The following is an 18559-nucleotide window of genomic DNA, read 5'->3' on the forward strand; positions in this document are numbered from 1 at the left end:
AAACTCTCCATTTTGTTCTGTTGATCTCTTCTTTTTTTTTAAATTGAAATACAGTTGACACATAATGTTACATTAGTTTCAGGTTATAACATAGTGATTTAAAAACTCTGCATTAAGCTGTGCTTACCACGAACATAGCTACCATCTGTCACCTTACAATGCCAGTACAATCCTATGACTTACTCATTTTGTAACTGGAAGCCTGTATTTCATTCACCCTCTCCTTCACCCCTTTTGTCCATTCCCTTACCTCCCTCCCCTCCAGCAGTTTGTTTTTTGCATTTATAGGTCTGATTCTGCTTTTTGTTTGTTCATTTATTCATTTGTTCTTTAGATTCCACATATAAGTGAAATCATATGGGATTTTTCTCTGACTTATTTCACTTAGCATTATACCCTCTAGCTCCATCCATGTTGTCACAAATGGCAAGATCTCATTCTTTTTATGGCCAAGTAATATTCCACTGTATATACACGTATACCATATCTTTTTTATCCATTCATATATCGATGCACACTTGGATTGCTTCCATATGTTGGCTATTGTAAATAATGCTATAATAAATATACAGGTGCATATATGTTTTCAAATTAGTGTGTTTTGTTTTTTTTTTCTTCAAGTAAATACCCAGTATTGGAATTACTGGACCATATGGTAGTTCTGTTTTCAGTCTTTTGAGGAACTCCCTTCTGTTTTCCATAGTGGTTGCACCAAGTTACATTCCCATCAACAGTGCACAAGGGTTCCTTTTTCTCCACATCCTTGCCATCACTTGTTATTTCTTGTCTTTTTATTCTAACCATTCTGACACATGTAAGATGATATCTCATTTTGGTTTGGATTCACATTTCCCCCTCATGATTAATGATGTTGACATCTTTTCATGTCTGTTGGCCATGTGTATGTCTTCTTTGGGAAAGTGTCTATTTACTTTTCCAATCATTTTTTAATTGGATTGTTTTTTGGGGTGTTGAGTTGTATAAGTTTTTTATATATTTTGGATATTAACCTCTTATTGGATGTATCATTTCAAATATCTTCTCCCATTCAATAGGTTGCCTTTTTGTTTTGTTGATGATCTCCTTTGCCATGCAAAAGTTTTTTATTTTGGTGTAGTCACGATAGTTTATTTTTGCTTTTGTTTTCCTTGCCTAAGGAGACATATCTAGAAAAAAGTTGGAAAGGTCAATGTCAAAGAAATTGACTGTGTTTTCTTCTATGAGTTTTATGGTGTCAAGTCTCTCGCTTAGGTTTTTAATCTGTTTTGAGGGTTTTTTTTTGTGTATGGTGTGAGAAAGTGATCCGATTTCATTACTTTGCATGTAGCTGTCTAGTCTCATTGATTTTTTGTCTGTATTGGTATCAGTAGCCCACTGCCTTAATTACAGTGGCTTCATAATATTTTTTGGTATGTAGTAATCTAAATTCTCCAGCTTAGCCTTTTTTCAAGATTGCCATTTTGGCCATGTTAAGTCCTTTCCATTTTTGCATAATTTATATGGAATCAGCCTGCTCATTTTCTCTTTCTGTCTCTCTCTCATAGACACACACACACACACACACACACACACACACACACACACTTGCTGGAGTTTGATGTTAACATTGATTATATTTGAAAAGATTTGAGATCTCAATTGTACTGGCTCTTTCAGTCCATGAACATGGTATAACCCTCCATTTATCTTAGCAACATTTTATAGTTTTCAGTGTAGAGATATTTTTCTTTCTTTTTTTTAATTCCTAGGTAAAATTTTTTTGGTGCTATTTTAAATGCTATTTATTTATTTAATTTTCCAATTGTTAGCAAGAGAATATTGATAAAGACTATCCAATATTTAGAGGTTCAACAGAGGAGTGGCCATTTAGTGGCCTGAGAAGGAGGAGCCAGTGAGTCAAAGGGAAGATAAAAGGAAAGATAGTTTCAAAAGTGGAGAAGTGATTGGGGCGCTGGCTGGCTCAGTCAATAGAGCATGCAACTCTTGATCTCAGGGTTGTGAGTTCAAGCCCTACACTGGGTACAGAGATTACTTAAAAATAAAATCTTAAAAAAAAAGAAGTGGGGAAGTGATTAAGTGATCAAATGTGTAGAATGCAGCTACCATGTAGAGTAAAATGAGGACAGAAATGTGACCAATTAGATTTAGACAAACTTTTTTCCCGATGTTTTGCTCTAAATGAATGCTAAAAATTTTAGCAGTTAGCCATTAGGGATAGGTAGGCCCAGGAGACGATTTTTTTTTAACGTAGATACTAGATAATGTTTATATGCTAATCAAAATGATTCATTCCAGAGGGGGAAATTGCTAATGCAGGGGGTTATACAAAAGTTTAGTCCTTAGGGGAGATGAGACAGAGGGCAATTATCTGAGAGCTAAATACTTAAAAATGGGATTAATATCCTAAATCCAGACCTAGCCTCAAGACATACACTTCGAATTAATGACATAAGACTTAAAGTTTGCTCATAGTATGTATAATCAGTAAGTTTTTGTTAATATATATCAATTGCTTAATGCTATATCTGGCACTCTTTAAAAACACTATTCATTTAACCCTCATAAAACCTTGTGAATTTGGGATTATTAATCCCATTTTATTTTTTTTTTTTTAATCTTTATTTATTTTTGAGAGAGAGAGAGACAGAGTGTGAGTGGGGGAGGGAGGGAGAGTGAGGGAGAGAGGGAGATGCAGAATCCAAAGCAGGCTCCAGGCTCTGAGCTGTCAGCACAGAGCCTGATACAGGCTTGAACTCACAAACCACGAGATCATGACCTGAGCTGAAGTTGGACACTTAACCTGAGCCACCCAGGCACCCCATATTAACCCCATTTTATAGATGAGAAAACAACGTTCAAATATGCCAAGTTATTATTGGTAGACCCAGGATTCTTAAGTTTTCAAGTTCCTCAAACTTGAATATTTTTACCAAATATTCTTGTGAAAATACATTCTTTTTTTTTTATGTGTATTTATTTTTGAGAGAGAGAGTGCGCAAAAGTGGGGGAGGGACAGAGAGAGGAGGAAACACAGAGCTGTCAGCGCAGAGCCCAACCCAGAACTCAAACCCACGAAGTGTGAGATCATGACCTAAGCTGAAGTCAGACATTTAACCAGTTGAGCCACTCAGGCGCCCCTGAAAATACATTCTTAATTAAGCAGTTCTCATTAATAGGTTTATTTACTTAGAACACTATAAATGTATCGTAAATCCCCAGAGTGGCTCTCTAAGGATTTATTAATTTTATTTTCTACATATGCAGGTAGATCAGTATTTATTTTCATCACTATCAAGTAATTTTCATAATGTAAACATAGAAAATTAATTTGTCCATCATTTGTTGTTAATAGTAAACTTTTTTGTAAGAAGATTGAAAGACTTTTTGATCCTGAGTACTTGAACCCAGATTCTCGGAATAATGCAGCGACATTATACAGGTATGGTGATGTATTTTTCTTTGATATTCTGTACAGTGCAGCTGAATTCTTTAATTTTACTACATTTAAAATCTTTCTCCTTGGATATTTTTGTATGTTCTTTGTGTTATAGATGCTGTTTGTGTAAGAAACTTTTAACAAAAGAAACAGAAAGAAGAATTCCTTGCATTCCTGGAAAAATCAATGTGGATCAACATGGAAATATTATCTACATTCACATAAGGTGCAGTAACAATAAAATATAGCTTTTAAATGTGAATTACTAGTGTTTGTCTAAAAACATAACTAGTATTATAAGGCATAGGATAACATTTTTCTCTGAATGTAATCCAACTTTGAGTTAGAAAGATGCTACTTGCGGGGTGCCTTGGTGGCTCAGTTGGTTAAGCATCCAACTTTGGCTCAGGTCATGATCTCACGATTCGTGAATTTGAACCCCACATTGGGCTCTGTGCTGACAGCTCAGAGCCTGGATCCTGCTTCGAATTGTGTCTCTCTGCCCCTCCCCTGCTTGCCTGTCTCTGTCTATCAAAAATACATAAACATTTGGGGCGCCTGGGTGGCTCAGTCGGTTCAGTGTCCGACTTCAACTCAGGTCATGATCTCACAGTTCATGAGTTGGAGCCCCATGTCAGACTCTGTGCTGACAGCTCAGAGCCTGGAGCCTGCTTCCGATTCTGTGTCTCCCTCTCTGTCTGCCCCTCCCCCGTTCATGCTCTGTCTCTCAAAAAGTGAGTAAACGTTAACAACAACAAAAAAAATACATAAACATTTTTTAAAAATTTAAAAAAAGATGCTACTTTCAAAACAAAGTTTTGCAAAAGTTTTATTTTATTTACTAAGTAAATTTCATGATTTTTTAAACTTTAAAATAGTAAAAATTATTCTTGAAAGATATTCTGGTCACTGCCATTAAAAATTATTTCCCTAACAGATTTTATTTATGCAAATGTTATATTGAATTTGACAGAGAACCAAATTTACTTTCAGGTAAATTTTGGTGAATGAGGAAATTGTCTTTAAAATTGAATTTTCCATAATCTATTTATTCTTCATACTTTGTCAGTATTTCATTAGTTACATAGTCTTTTCTTATTCCCCTTTAGGTTCAAAACTAGTTCTCATTATCAGTTGGGGGGAGAGTGTTGCAAATTGGTATAATATCTCAGAAAAGCAAAAATTCTGAAATGTATGTATTTTCTAAAAATATCTTCCTGCTAGGAATTTCTCCAAAGAGGTAATGTTAGATTTGTGAAAGCACTCAACAAGAACATTTATCGCTATATTGTTTAAATAGAAAAAAAGGGAAACATCCAAATGATTAAGTGAATTAAAATATATCCATGTAGTAGTATATCTATATGTAACATATCTAATCCATTCTCAATGTGCAGCCTTTGAGAATAATGTTGTAAAAGAATGTATACTTACGTAGCAAGTTGTTAGTCGTGAATTAAGTGGGGGGAAGAAAGTTCATAAAACTAGAAACATTTCGCCAAAGTGTAAACTGTGGTGTTACCTTTAAGTAATAATATTATGGATGCTTTTAATTTTGTTTGTTTTTTTCTTCTATGATAAAAATGTATAGCACTTTTGTTCACTATAAATGTTAAATTGCATATTTTAAACATTAAAACAAATATAAACACATATGACCCTAGTATTAATAGCATAGTCATGTTTATTTTATTTTTATTTTTTTAAGTTTATTATCTTAGTAATTTCTACACCCAACATAGGGCTTGAACTCATGGCCCTGAGATGAAGAGTTCCATGCACCTCCAACTGAGCCAGCCAGGCACCCTTTACAGTCATGTTTAAAATGTTTCATTTTTGTCTTCATATGACAATCAGGGAAATCTTCATTAGTTATTGTAAGCACCTAGGATGTTATACTTCTTTGTCTTAAGACTTGATTTTACCTTTTGGAAAGCACTTTCATTCTGACAGCAATAACTATTAATACTATTTGAAAAAAATTGATATTGACTTCAACATCCATTTTTGATTTATTTAAAGCATTTCCGTGCAAGTTAGCTGTTGATATTTTTTCCGTTGTCTTTAATTAAAACAGATGTGCCTATGTAATTTGTAATAACATCATGACATCCTGTTATTTGTTGAACTAAGGACAAAAATAGCAAAAGTTCAAAAGATTAAGGGATTTGGAAAAAATAGGAACATGAGTTACATATGGACATAGCCAATAGGGTTTTAAGCCTTTGCTATTTTTTAAGTTTATAACTTAAAAATGTATGTTACTAAGACCTGATTATATATTACTATATTATTGAATTATTGGAGAATTCCTTTTGAAAATAATATAAATAATATATTAATGAAATGTTTAGAATCACCAATAATTAATAACAACTTATTCTATAATATGTACAATTAGAATAAAGGTTCTATTTAGCAACATATGCCTAAGTCTCAACTGTTAGTCTGCTCAAACTACATTTAACACAGCTCAGCAAAATAATTTGTATAGTTTAGCAAAATAATTTGGCGTTCAATCTTTTATATCTTTTTCTTGTGTCCACAGAAAAAGAAAATAAACAAACTCCAAATGAAATTTTATCTACTGTCAGTATAGTCCATCCCACAACCAACATTTGGGGAATGTTATTGGAAATAAGCCACAAATTTAAAAACATGTACTGAAAACAAATTGTTTATATTACTTGCTTGTAAAATAAGATAATAATTGAGGCTCTTTTCCCCAGGGATAAGACTTGGGATGTTCATGAGTATTTGAATAGTCTTTTTGAAGAATTAAAATCTTGGAGAGATGTATATTGGCGCTTGTGGGGAACAGTCAACTGGCTAACTTGTTCAAGATGTTATCAGGTGAGGTTTTTTTTTTTTTTTCTTTTTAATATCTTGTTCTGTAAACATTCATAGCGGGCTCTCCCTTTTTTTGTTTTTGTTTTTTTTTTTTTCAAGATTTTGTTTGTAAGTAATCTCTGCATCCAACATGGGGCTTGAATTCACAACCCCAGGATCAGGCATTGCATACTCTACTGACTGAGCCAACCAGGCACCCCGCATAGTAGGCTCTTTTAATACAGGATGTTTAACTAGTATGTTTGGATGTGTTTCGACAATATCTGACATCTTTTTAAAGAAACTAGTGGCAAAAACGGTAACACTATTAAACATTCCTTCCATCTGGTTTCATCTCTCTTACTGTGTATCTTTGTCTTCCTTTTTACTTTCATTGCTGAAACAATCAACACCTTGCCTCATTTTTAGAAAACCAACAGGTTTTAAGTGACCCAATCTGTTTTTTCAGTGGGGAAAAAAACCAACAAAATCCTTACTACCTTTAGTTATTTTAAGCCAGACTTTCTCTGTTAGCCCATTAATTTCTTCAAAAATTCAGAAACACTTTGTAGATATGGTACTATTGATATGTGCTCTTCTTATTGTAGCTTATTGTAGTTGTGTTCCCAAAAAGGTTAAAAGATTTTGTTCATTTTTTAAAAATAAATGAAGTCTGTAATAAAACCACAAGAAGCTTACTATATGAAGGTACCTGTAATAAATAATTTTATAAAATAAATAGATTTTAATAGGTCACAGTCATTCCTAATTAGTGTTAGGTATAAATCTAGAGTGTTCTACATAAAATTTTTTATAAATCCCTAATATCTCCTTTCCTCACTAATTTTCCTCTCTCACTTGAGTAATAATTTTTGATAAATAGAAAGAAGAGCAGCTTATCAGAACCATCAGAGTGAGTTTTTTCAAACTGTGTAAGTTTCCACCCAGTGAACTCTAGTCCCCACAATTTTTTAATTGGATTTTTTTTAAGAGACAGCATGAGAAAAGGGGGAGGGGCAGAGGAAGAGGAAGAGAGAATCCTGAACAGGGATCAACCTCAATATCATGACCTGAGCCAAAATCAAGAGTTGGATGCTTAACCAACTGAGCCAACCAGGCGGCCCCATAATAAATACTAAATATTATAACTCACTCTTCAATATACTATAAAAAAGTGAAAAAAATCCCTCACATTTTCTGTGTTCTAAATGCTAAATAAGTTAGATTTTAGAAGCCTGATAGCCTTGATTATTAGTGATACTCCATTGTAGGGAAGACTACTACATACACCAGCCTGACAGTAAATAGTGCTGGTGAGAGTGTGGAGCAACTAGAACTTTCATACATAGCTGGTAGGAATGCAAAAGGACTCAAGGACTTTGGGAAACTGTTAGGCATGGTAAATGTTAAACTTACATTAGCCACACAATCCAGCAATCCTACTTCTAGGTAATTACCCAAGAGAAATAAAAACCTATGTTCACATGAAAACCTGTATGGAAATGTTTATTATGGTGGCTGTTTTCATAATGGACCCAAAGTAGGACACTATAAAGTCCTTCATGGGTGGGTGGATAAACATACTGTGATGCATTTATACATCACTAAAAAGGAATAAACTGACACATAAAACAGTGTGCATAAATTTCAAATCCATTTTCTAAGTAAAAGAAGCCAGACTCAAAAAGCTAAATACAGTATGATTCTAGTTACATGACATTCCGGAAGAGCCAAAACTATAGAAACAGTAAACAGATCAGTGTTGCGTGAGGCTAGTGTGGAAGAAGGAACTCAAAAGGGGCCTAGGGGAGTCTCTAGGCTGATGGAAGTGGCTTAGGCTTTGACTGTGGTGGTAGTTATGTGACTAAATGCATTTGTCACACCTCATAAAAAGGATGAAGTTTACTGTATAAGGATAAATTTTACTATATGAATGTTACACTTCAATAAATCCAATTAGGGGTGCCTGGGTGGTTCAGTCAGTTAAGTGTCCGACTCTTGATTTTGGCTCAGGTCGCAATCTCAGGGTCTTTAGATCAAGCCCTGCGTCAGGCTGTGGGCTGTGATGGAGCCTGCTTGGTATTCTCTCTCTCAAAATAAATAAACACTTAAAAAATATATATTACGGAGAGTTTATAAACCCATAAAATAGTTCATATGCAAAATATTTTGTGTATGTGCACCCTATAGCTTTAATCAGACTCCATATTTTTAAATTAAAAACCATTTGAAAATCATAATGGGAACTAACAGCAAAGACTTTTGAATATAGACTGATGAAGTTTTGGGGTGATGGTGGGGATCATGGGGCTTGGAGCTGATGGCCAAGAAAGAATTCTTGAAGATGTCTTTGGTGCAAAAAAGGTGACTTTATTAAAGCACAGGGACAGGACCCATTGGCAGGAAGAGCTGCATTGGGGTTGTGTAGAATGGCTGGTTATATACCATGGACTTGGGATAGGTAAAGTCAAAGAGAAGTTTCCAAAGAGACTTTCATGTGCTAAAGACTTACTGGAGACCTAACTATTGTCAAGCTAAGGTTGCTTTTCCCTCTAGCAAAGCATTAACATTAAGAAAGTAGGGGAGTTCCTGGACTTAGGCTATTGAGGAGATTGCCTTTTTCTTGTGAACTGATGGAGACTCTTATTAGTTTAACCATTTGGAGGTTTGTTTTTTTTTTCCTTTCCTGTTTTTGGAAGTGTCCAGGAGATATCATACATGGCCCACCTTGAGGGAGTGTGCTGTTAGCCTGTACTTTGCTGTCAGCTTGCCCCGTGCTCCCTCATCATAGACTATCTTTTACTGCTTTTAGGTTCAACATCAGTGCTTAAAATTGTTAATTTTTAAATTTTCTTTAAATTATTTTACGAACTTAAAACACATCTGAAAACTATTAATTTTATAATTAAACCTTGGTCAGTTTTTGACCAGTGATTCAGAATTGTTCCACAGTTTTCACTAATATTGGTGCTAAATATTTATCTTAAAAAATATGTCTAGGAATAATCAAGTGAGGCAAATTTTATTTCATTTTTTTCCTTGGAAAACTTTTCATGTGATTAGCCATTTATAAAATTAGATGTACATCGAGATCAACTTAATGCACCTGAATTTTGAATGAAGTATTTTTATTCTTGCTTTTTAATAGCTTTACTGAGGTATAATTACCTGCCATATAATTAATTCATTTTAAATGTACAATTCAATGATTTTTAGTAAATTTACAGAGTTGTGTAACCATTACCACCATCCAATTTTAGTACATTTCCATCATTCCGAAAAGGTCCCTTGTGTCCATTTGCTGCCATTTCCCAGTCTATCTCCAACCCTAGGCAACCTCTAATCTACTTTGTATCTCTAAAGATTTGTTTTTCTGTACATATTATGTAAATGGAATATACATTATGTGTCTTAAGTAAAAATTTTTTGAGATGTATAATTTCATTGTGGGAATAATCATTGCTTTTATATATTTCTTTTTTCAGGCTTTTCTCTGTATAGAATTTTCACATTGTCAGTATCACTCAGAAACAGTGGTTTATCCAACTGCAGCAAGTTCACTGAGTACTGTTGGCACTGGTATTTATCCCTGTTGTAACCAAAAGGTTCTTCGGTTTGATCCCACTCAGCTAACAAAGGTAAATTTTGTTTTTTGTTGTTTTGGGGTTTTTTAGATTTTATCTATTTATTTATTTATTTTAATTTTTAAGTTTATTTATTTTGAGAGAGAGGGATGGAGAGAGTGCGTGGGAGGAGCAGGGAGAGAGGGAGAGAGAATCCCAAGCAGGCTCTGCGCTATCAGCCCAGAGCCTGATACAGGGCTTGAACCCATGAACTGAGATCATGACCCAAAAGTGTAGTATAAAGTACAAAGTATAAAGGTGATACATTCCTGTAGGAAAGACTTTAAAGAATATAAAAAATAAGTATAGTAAAAAGTAGGAGACCCTCTTTACACCACTCCCTTGTTCTGCATCTTGTCTTAGAGGTAACCAGTTAACAGTTTCCTTTCAGACATTTTATACATTTCAGACACAAATTATATGCAATGTTTTGGTATTGGAAATCTGATCATACTATTCATACTATTCTGCCCTTTTAGATCAACAGTATACTTAGGTTATCTTTCATTTTCTTTTACTGCAGTTTAATATCCTAAGCCGTGCATATATCACAATTTATTTAACCATCCTCCTGTTGATCAACATTTAGATTATTTCCAGATTGATGGTATTACAGTGTTGTAATGAACATCCTTGCACATATATCTTGGTACAATATGTGAGTATTGCTGTAGGTTAGAGTCCTTGATCCGTAACACTTTTGAAAAGGTTATATAATTAGATTTCATAAATGGGGGGGAAAGAATCTAAAGCTCTTCCTCCTCCTTCTCTTCCTCATCCATACAGCAGTTATTTATAAAGCACCAAAGCTGTTTCACACACTGTGCAAGTCAGAGAATAATCTAATTTCTGTAAAATTAGATTGTTTCCGCTTTCGTGGAGCTTTTAGTTCATACAGTACTATCAAAAGGAAAAAAAAAAAGCATGCAAGGAAATGTTTGAAGAAGTACACAGGGCCGTAAATATCTATAATAGGCTAGTCTGATGTGGGCATTCAAGTCAAGGAGTTGGCATTCAGTTGAGATCTGAAGAATGGATAGGAGTATATGAGGTAAAGAGGAAAAGAAAGAGCATTCTAATCTGAATACCAAAGCCAAAAGGAACACAGTGAATGAGAGAGACTGAAAGAAACTGCCTTTTGTAGAAAACATATAGTTTGAGAAAAAGTTGGCAGGGTAAATAGGCCCTGCAGGGCCAGGACCTTGTAGGCCATGTTACAGTTTTTTCTTTATTTTATATTTTGAAAATCACTTACAGTGTGGATGGAGAGTGGCTTGGGAATAGTAAGTGCAGTCAGGTACAAGAGGAAGTTACCGTGGTAGTCTTAGAGAGAGATGATAGTTTGGCCTAGGGTCGTAGAGATGAATTCAGTATTTAGGAAGTAAAACTGAAATGGCCTGGTGGATTATACCACAGAGGAAGAAGGAGTCGAGGATAACTCAGTTTCTTGCTTGTGCTCCTGGGTGGTGGGAGTGCTGTCTACTGACGAGGAAACAAGAAGGGAATCCGGTTTGGAGAGAAGCTCATGAGTTTTGCTTTGGACAGTCTGAGATTGAGGTGTCTAACAAAGAGTGTTAGATGCATGGGTCTTAGGGCTCAGAGAATTGGCTACCTGGAGGTGATAATTTTAAGTCTCCTTGCAAATAAGTAAGAATTGAAACCAGCAGGTATGGGTAAGCATAAGAAGAGCAGATAGCCTAAGGCAGAGCCCAGAGAGACTCCCAGAGTTTAATGGCTGGATAGAGAAGTGTGAGCCTGCAAACGAAAGTGATCAGGAGCAGCTGGAATAATAGGAGGAAAACCAAGGATGTTGTCGTGAAAGTCAAGGGAGTAGTATTTAAAGAAAGAAAAAGTGGACCATGATGCCAAATACTGGTAGAATAATGAAAGATATGTGTCCTTTGGCTTTGGTAACCTGGAATTCATAAGTGTAACAATCTGTTTTGTCAAAGTGCTAGATCCCAAAGCCAGATTGGTAAGGGTTGCAGAGTGAGTGAGTGGAAGAAGAACAAATGTGCACAATGTGAATAGCAACTCTTTTGGGAAATTTGAAAAAGAAAGTAAGTCAGTATTACGTTATAGATATTTGTTTATTGTTTCTGCTTTATTTTGTTTTGATAGGAGAGACCTTTTTATTTTTTTATTTTTATTTATTTATTTTTTTAAACGTTTATTTATTTCTGAGAGAGAGAGAGACAGAGACAGAGCATGAATGGGGGAGGGGCAGAGAGAGAGAGGGAGACACAGAATCTGAAGCAGGCTCCAGGCTCTGAGCCATCAGCCCAGAGCCCGATGCGGGGCTTGAACTCACGGACCGTGAGCTGAGCTGAAGTCGGACGCTTAACCGACTGAACCACCCAGGTGCCCCAGGAGAGACCTTTTTAAAAGGCAGTGGGAAGGATCCAGTTGAGGAAGAGAGGTTGATAAGTATAAGGCTATGAGGATACAGGGTAGGGTGGGATCATAAGCACATGTGGCAATCTCAGTTTAGACAGGAGGAAGGGCAGTTCCTCTGTTGTAACAGTAGAGAAGAGTAGAATGGTTGCAGATATTAGTAAAATTGTGTTTTTGTCATTTAGATAAATTTTTCCAATCTAATGCCTTTCCTGTTCTCTATATAGTAGGGGGTAAAGCCATCTGCTAATAATAAGGGGAAAGGGAAGGTTTGAAGTAGTCTTTTTGGAAAACATGAGAGTGAATTATCCAGAGAAAGGTTGTAGGTTAGTAAGCAGTTTGAGATCCCATGGGAGATTGGTAATCATAAATTTACAATGAAACCCAACATGTCTTTTATGTCACTCTCTCTAGCACCCCTAAGCTGGTTGAGTGCAAACATGGAGAAAATGGGTAGTTGAGGTCATCCAGAATTGGGGTTTTGCCAGATGGGTATGATTAGATTTACTGCCAAGGAATTTGGGTTATTAGCAAATTTAAGCTCAGTGGCAAATTTAAGCTCAGTGGCAAATTTAAATTTAACAGGAGATTAGATACAACTGGAAGATAAAAGTCAGAAGAAACTATCCAGAATGAAGCACAGAGAGACAAAATGATGAGAAATCTAAAAGTAAGAAACCTAGAGAGTGCATGTCATTTTTTAAATTGTGGTAAAATAAACATAAAAATTTCCATCTAAACTGTTTTTCAAGTGTACAGCCCAGTAGTATTAAGTATATTCACACTGTTGTACAACCAGTCTCCAGAACTCTTTCCTCTTGCAAAAACTGAAATTCTATAGCCAAGCAACATTCTCCATTCCTCCTCCCCTCAGTGCCTGGCAACTCCCATTATATTTTCTGTCTCTACAAATTTGAATTCTCTAAGTACCTCATATAGTAGTATTCTACACTATTTATCTTTTTATGTAAGAAGCACTAATTTCTTAATGGGGTTCCCAATAGAAATAAAAAGAGAATGTATTAGAGGCAAAATTTGAAGAGATAACGGCTGAGATACTTCAGAATTATTGAAAGATTTTAATTTATAGATTCAAGAATTCCAGGGGTGCCTGGGTGGCTCAGTTGGTTGAGTGTTGGACTCTTGATTTTGGCTCAGGTCATGATCCCAGGGTTGTGGGATTGAACCCCACATTGGGCTTCACATTGAGCATGGAGTGTGCTTAAGATTCTCTCTCTCTCTCCCTCTCCCCTTCTCCCCTGCTCTCTCTCTTTAAAAAAAATAAATAAATAAAGTAAAATAAATAAAAAAATAAAAAGAATTCTGGTGATTCCCTTTAATGGAATTGTTGAAGCACTATATTGTACACTTAAAACTAATATAACACTGTGTGTTAACTAACTGGAATTAAAAACAAAAAAAAAATTCCAGTGACTTCCAGTAAAAATGGTAGGAAATCCATACCTGCACATATCAGAGTGAAACTGCAGACAACAAAAGAAAACATTTAAAAGCAGCCAGATGGAAAAAGTAGATTCCCTTCAAAACATCAATAATGAGAGTTCACATCTCAAAATGGTGGCAATGGAAGCCAGAGTATAGTTCCTTCAGTCTTTAGTGTACCAAAAGAAATAGTTAATATTCTAGAAATCTGTGCCTTCCTTAAATATCCTTCAAGAGTGAAGACAAAATAAAAACATTTTTAGGCAAAGAAAAATTGAAGGAATTTTCAACCAACGAATTGCTTTAAAGGAGATACTAATGATGTTCTCAAGATACAGGAAGGAATGAAGACCAAAGAAAAAAATTGATATATTGGTAAATCTAAATGAACATTGACTATATTAAGCAATGATGGTAACACTTTATGTGTGTGTGTGTATGTTTGTAATAAATATAGGACTATATAAGTAAAACAGAAAATTTAAAATAATTGACACATACTCTAGATTTTAATGTATAATTTTAAAACCCACAACAATAGCCTGTAGATTAGAAGGATGTTAAAGTGGAGGTCTGACAGTTTAAAAGGTCTTGCATTGTTTAAGAGAAGAGGTATTAATGGAGTGCCTGGGTGGCTTAGTCAGTTGAGCATCTGACTTCAACTCAGGTCATGATCTCATAGCTTCTGAGTTTGAGCCCCGTGTCAGGCTCTGTGCTGACAGCTCAGAGCCTGGAGCCTGCTTCGGATTCTGTCTCTCTCTCTCTCTCTCTCTCTCTCTACCCCTCCTCTGCTCATGCTCTGTCTGTCTCTCAAAAATAATAAACATTAAAAGAAAAATTTAAAAAAAACAGGAGGTATTAACAAATTAGACTTTGATAAGTCAAGGACACATGTTATAAGTTCTAGGGTAACCACTAAAAGGACAAAAGAATGTATAACTTCCAAATTAATGTATATAAAGGGAATGATTTAAAAAAAAATCTTAGCAAATTTAGAAATAAAAGGGAAATAACACAATCCAATAAAGAATAGATAATACACAACTTAAAACAAATGTCACACTTAATAGTGAAATGTAGAAAAGTTTTCCTTTGAAATTAGGAGTAAGATAAGGGTGCGCATTGTTACAACAGTTCTATTCAAATTGAACTGGAGGTCCTAGACAGTATATTAATGCAAGAAAAAAATAAAAAGTGTAAGGATCAAAAAGGAACTGTCATAATTTGCAGATCACATTGTGAACATAGAAAATCCTGAAGAATCTTCAGATAAATTATTAGAATTAATAGGAATTTAAGATTGATCTGTTAAAAATCATTTACAAAAACCATTTTTATTTCTATAAACCAAACAAGGTTAGAAGATCAAATTTATAAAAAGAAACCATTTACAGTAGTCTCAAAAAGTCAGGTACCTAGGATTACATCTAATAGAATATGTGCCAGAACTCTATACAGAAAACGTAAAACATTAATGAGAGAAAATAAAACTAAAAAATGGATTGTCATACCACATTCATAGATTGGAAAACTCAGTACTGTAAAGATGTAAATGTTCCCCAAACTGGTCTATTTAGATCAATGTAATCTCAATAAAAATACTAACAGATTTTTATTGGGAACTTTGCTAAACTGACTGTAATGTCTGTGGAAATGAAGAAGGCCAAGGATAACCAAGATACTCTCAAAGAACCAAAGGTAGAAGTGCTTGCTCTGCCCAACATGAAGATTTATTACAAAGCCATTAGGGTGATACTGGCAAAGAGTAGACAGACCAGTAGAAGAGAGTACTCAGAGCCACTTGGATACTTGACTATGACAGAGGTGGCAGTATAGAGCAGTGGGCAAAGGATAGACTTTTGAGTAAGAGGTCCTGGAACATTGGTATATCCATTTGGGGAAAAAAAATGGAAATGGAATCTATCCCAAACTACTCACAAAAAAAGATCTATATGTGAAAGGAGAACGAATAAAGCTATTAAAAGATAATACCATAAAAAATCTTATTTTGGGGGCGCCTGGGTGGCTCAGTCGGTTAAGTGGCCAACTTCGGCTCGGGTCATGATCTCACGGTCCGTGAGTTCGAGCCCCACGTCGGGCTCTGTGCTGACAGCTCAGAGCCTGGAGCCTGTTTCAGATTCTGTGTCTCCCTCTCTCTGACCCTCCCCCATTCATGCTCTGTCTCTCCCTGTCTCAAAAATAAATAAAAAACGTTAAAAAAAAATTTTTTTTTTAAATCTTATTTTTTATTTTAGAGTGAGTAGGGGAGAGGGGCAGAGAGAGAGAGAGAGAGAGAGAGAGAGAGAGAGAGAGTCTTAAGCAGGCTCCATGCTCAGCGTATGGAGCCCAAGACAGGGCTCGATCCCATGACCCTGGGATCATGACCTGAGCTGAAATCAAGAAGCGGATGATCAACCAACTGAGTCACCCACACATCCATTATTTAGTTTTTTTAAGTAAACTCTACCCCCCAATATGGAGCTCAAACTCACAAATCCAAGGTCAAGAGTTGCATGCTCTAATGAATGAGCCAGCCAGGAGTCCCAAGAAAGAGATTTTTAAATTCCAGTACATCACCTACATTAAATAAACTTCAATAGACAAAGTCATAGGTAGGACCAGATATTAGCAACATATCCATAAAAGATTCATATTAAGATGTTTTTATCTCATACAAATCAATAAGAAAACAGTAAGTGTTTTAACTTTTTCATGTTTATTTATTTTTGAGACAGAGCGCGAGCAGGGGAGGGGCAGAGAGAGAGGGAGACACAGAATCAGAAGTAGGCTCTAGGCTCTGAGCTGTCAGCACAGAGCCCGACATGAGGCTCGAACTCACGAGCTGTGAGATCATGACCTGAGCTGAAGTTGGACACTTAACCGACTGAGCCACCCAGGCACCCCACAATAAGAAAACAATAATAGGAACGTCACACAAGAAGGCATTTTGCTGGGGAAAAAAAGACATTTAGCTGTCTTGTAACCACGAAAAGGAGTTCAACCTCATTTGTAGTTGAGGAAATGCAAATTAAAACCACAATGAGAGGGGCGCCTGGGTGGCTCAGTCGGTTAAGCATCCGACTTCGGCTCAGGTCACAATCTCGTGGTCCATGAGTTTGAGCCCCGCATCGGGCTCTGTGCTGACTGCTCAGAGCCTGGAACCTGTTTCAGATTCTGTCTCCCTCTCTCTCTGACCCTCCCCATTCATGCTCTCTCTCTGTCTCAAAAATAAATAAACGTTAAAAAAAAATTAAAAAATTAATTAAAAAAAATAAAACCACAATGAGATGCTACTACATGCTCACCAGAATGACTAAGATTAAAATGCCTTACCAAGTGTTAGTATATAGAGTAATAACACTCATATACTTCTGAGAGTAATATAACTTGGTACACATGAGCACTTTTACACCAGGAAGTGTAAAAGATTGTTCATAACAGTTTTATTTGTAATTGCTCCAAACTGGAAACAACCCATCCATCAACTGTGGAATACATATGCAAATTGTGAATTTGCATACAATGGAATAGTATACGTTAAAACAAATGTTATTGTTACATACAATAATGTGGTCGACTCATAAAGACATAATGTTAAACAAAACAAGTGAGGTAAAAGTATAGCTAAGTTTAGGGATGCATCCTTTAGTGGTAAAAGAATGAAAGCAAGGAAGTGAGTACCATAAAAGTCAGGATAAAGATTATCTTTTGGGAGAAAGGAGGCAGTTACAATCAGGAATGAGCCCATAGGAATTCCAAAAGTGTTGGTAATATTCTAGTTTTTTTTAATTGTGTGTGTGTGTGTGTGTGTGTGTGTGTGTGTGTGTGTGTGTGTGTATACACTTATAGATATATAAGTTTATTTATTTTGAGAGAGAGAGAGAATCCCTGGCAGGCTCCCATGTGGGACTTGAACTCATGAACTGTGAGATCATGACCTGAGCCAAAATCAAGAGTCAGATGCTCAACCAACTGAGCCACCCAGGCACCCCAGCAATATTCTGTTTCTTAATGTGAATGAATGTTGGTTACATGAATATTCTTGACTGTTTATTAAGGTGTACATTTATATTTCTTGCTCTTTTCTGTATGAGCACAGTTAACCCTTGAACAACATGGGTGAACGGCATGGATCCACTTATATGTTGATTTTTTTTTTTGATAAGTACAGTATAGTACCATAAATATTTTTTCTTCCTTTTTATTTTCTTTCCTTAGCTTGCCTTATTTTAAGAATACAGTATATAATACATATAACACACAATATGTGTTGATCAGCTGTTTATCAGTAAGGTTTCCAGTCAACAGTAGGCTCTTAGTAGTTAAGTTTTGGGGAGCCAAAAGTTATGTGGATTTTTGACTATGCAGGGGATCAGCACCCCAACCCTGCATTATACAGGAATCAACTGCCTTATTTTTTTCTTGAGAAAAAGTTATAAAATGGTTAATATGACAATATGGCTGGGCAAAGAAAAACAAAAACATACAATCATCTTTAAAGGAATATTTCTATTACAAACCAACCTCTCTAACGTAGTATCTCTTACATGACAGGGTTGTAAAGTGAAGGACCATGTAGTTGCTCTTCATGATCAAAGTGAAGGCGGAGATTTGCTGTCGTGTCCAACCACTAGAATACTGGACGATCTGCACAAACACAAAGATGTCATTGTTGTGCCTTTTTCTAAAGATACAGTTAGGTGAGGTGGGGGTGGGGGGACGCGCTGCAGTGCTTCATTCAGTGCTTCCCATCTCAGAATCCTCGTGCCTCCCCAAACCGACCCCACATAGCTTACGTTATTCCAGAAAACTTACTGAAATTATATGTCAGCTT

At 35.7% G+C, this 18559-nt stretch overlaps 1 protein-coding gene across 4 annotated transcripts in view; it reads left to right on the forward strand.

Moving 5' to 3' along the window:
* The window catches only part of SANBR (SANT and BTB domain regulator of CSR), a 55497-nt gene that overhangs the window by 24232 nt on the left and 12706 nt on the right, over positions 1–18559 (forward strand). For all 4 annotated transcript variants that reach the window (XM_042932361.1, XM_042932362.1, XM_042932363.1 and 1 more), the window contains 5 exons: positions 3353–3439; positions 3552–3662; positions 6166–6289; positions 9751–9903; positions 18280–18425. In XM_042932361.1, the coding sequence (XP_042788295.1) occupies positions 3353–3439; positions 3552–3662; positions 6166–6289; positions 9751–9903; positions 18280–18425 (621 nt within the window). The remainder of the gene's footprint in view (positions 1–3352; positions 3440–3551; positions 3663–6165; positions 6290–9750; positions 9904–18279; positions 18426–18559) is intronic.

This window comes from Panthera leo, chromosome A3 (assembly GCF_018350215.1).
Source record: "Panthera leo isolate Ple1 chromosome A3, P.leo_Ple1_pat1.1, whole genome shotgun sequence".
NCBI lineage: Eukaryota > Metazoa > Chordata > Mammalia > Carnivora > Felidae > Panthera > Panthera leo.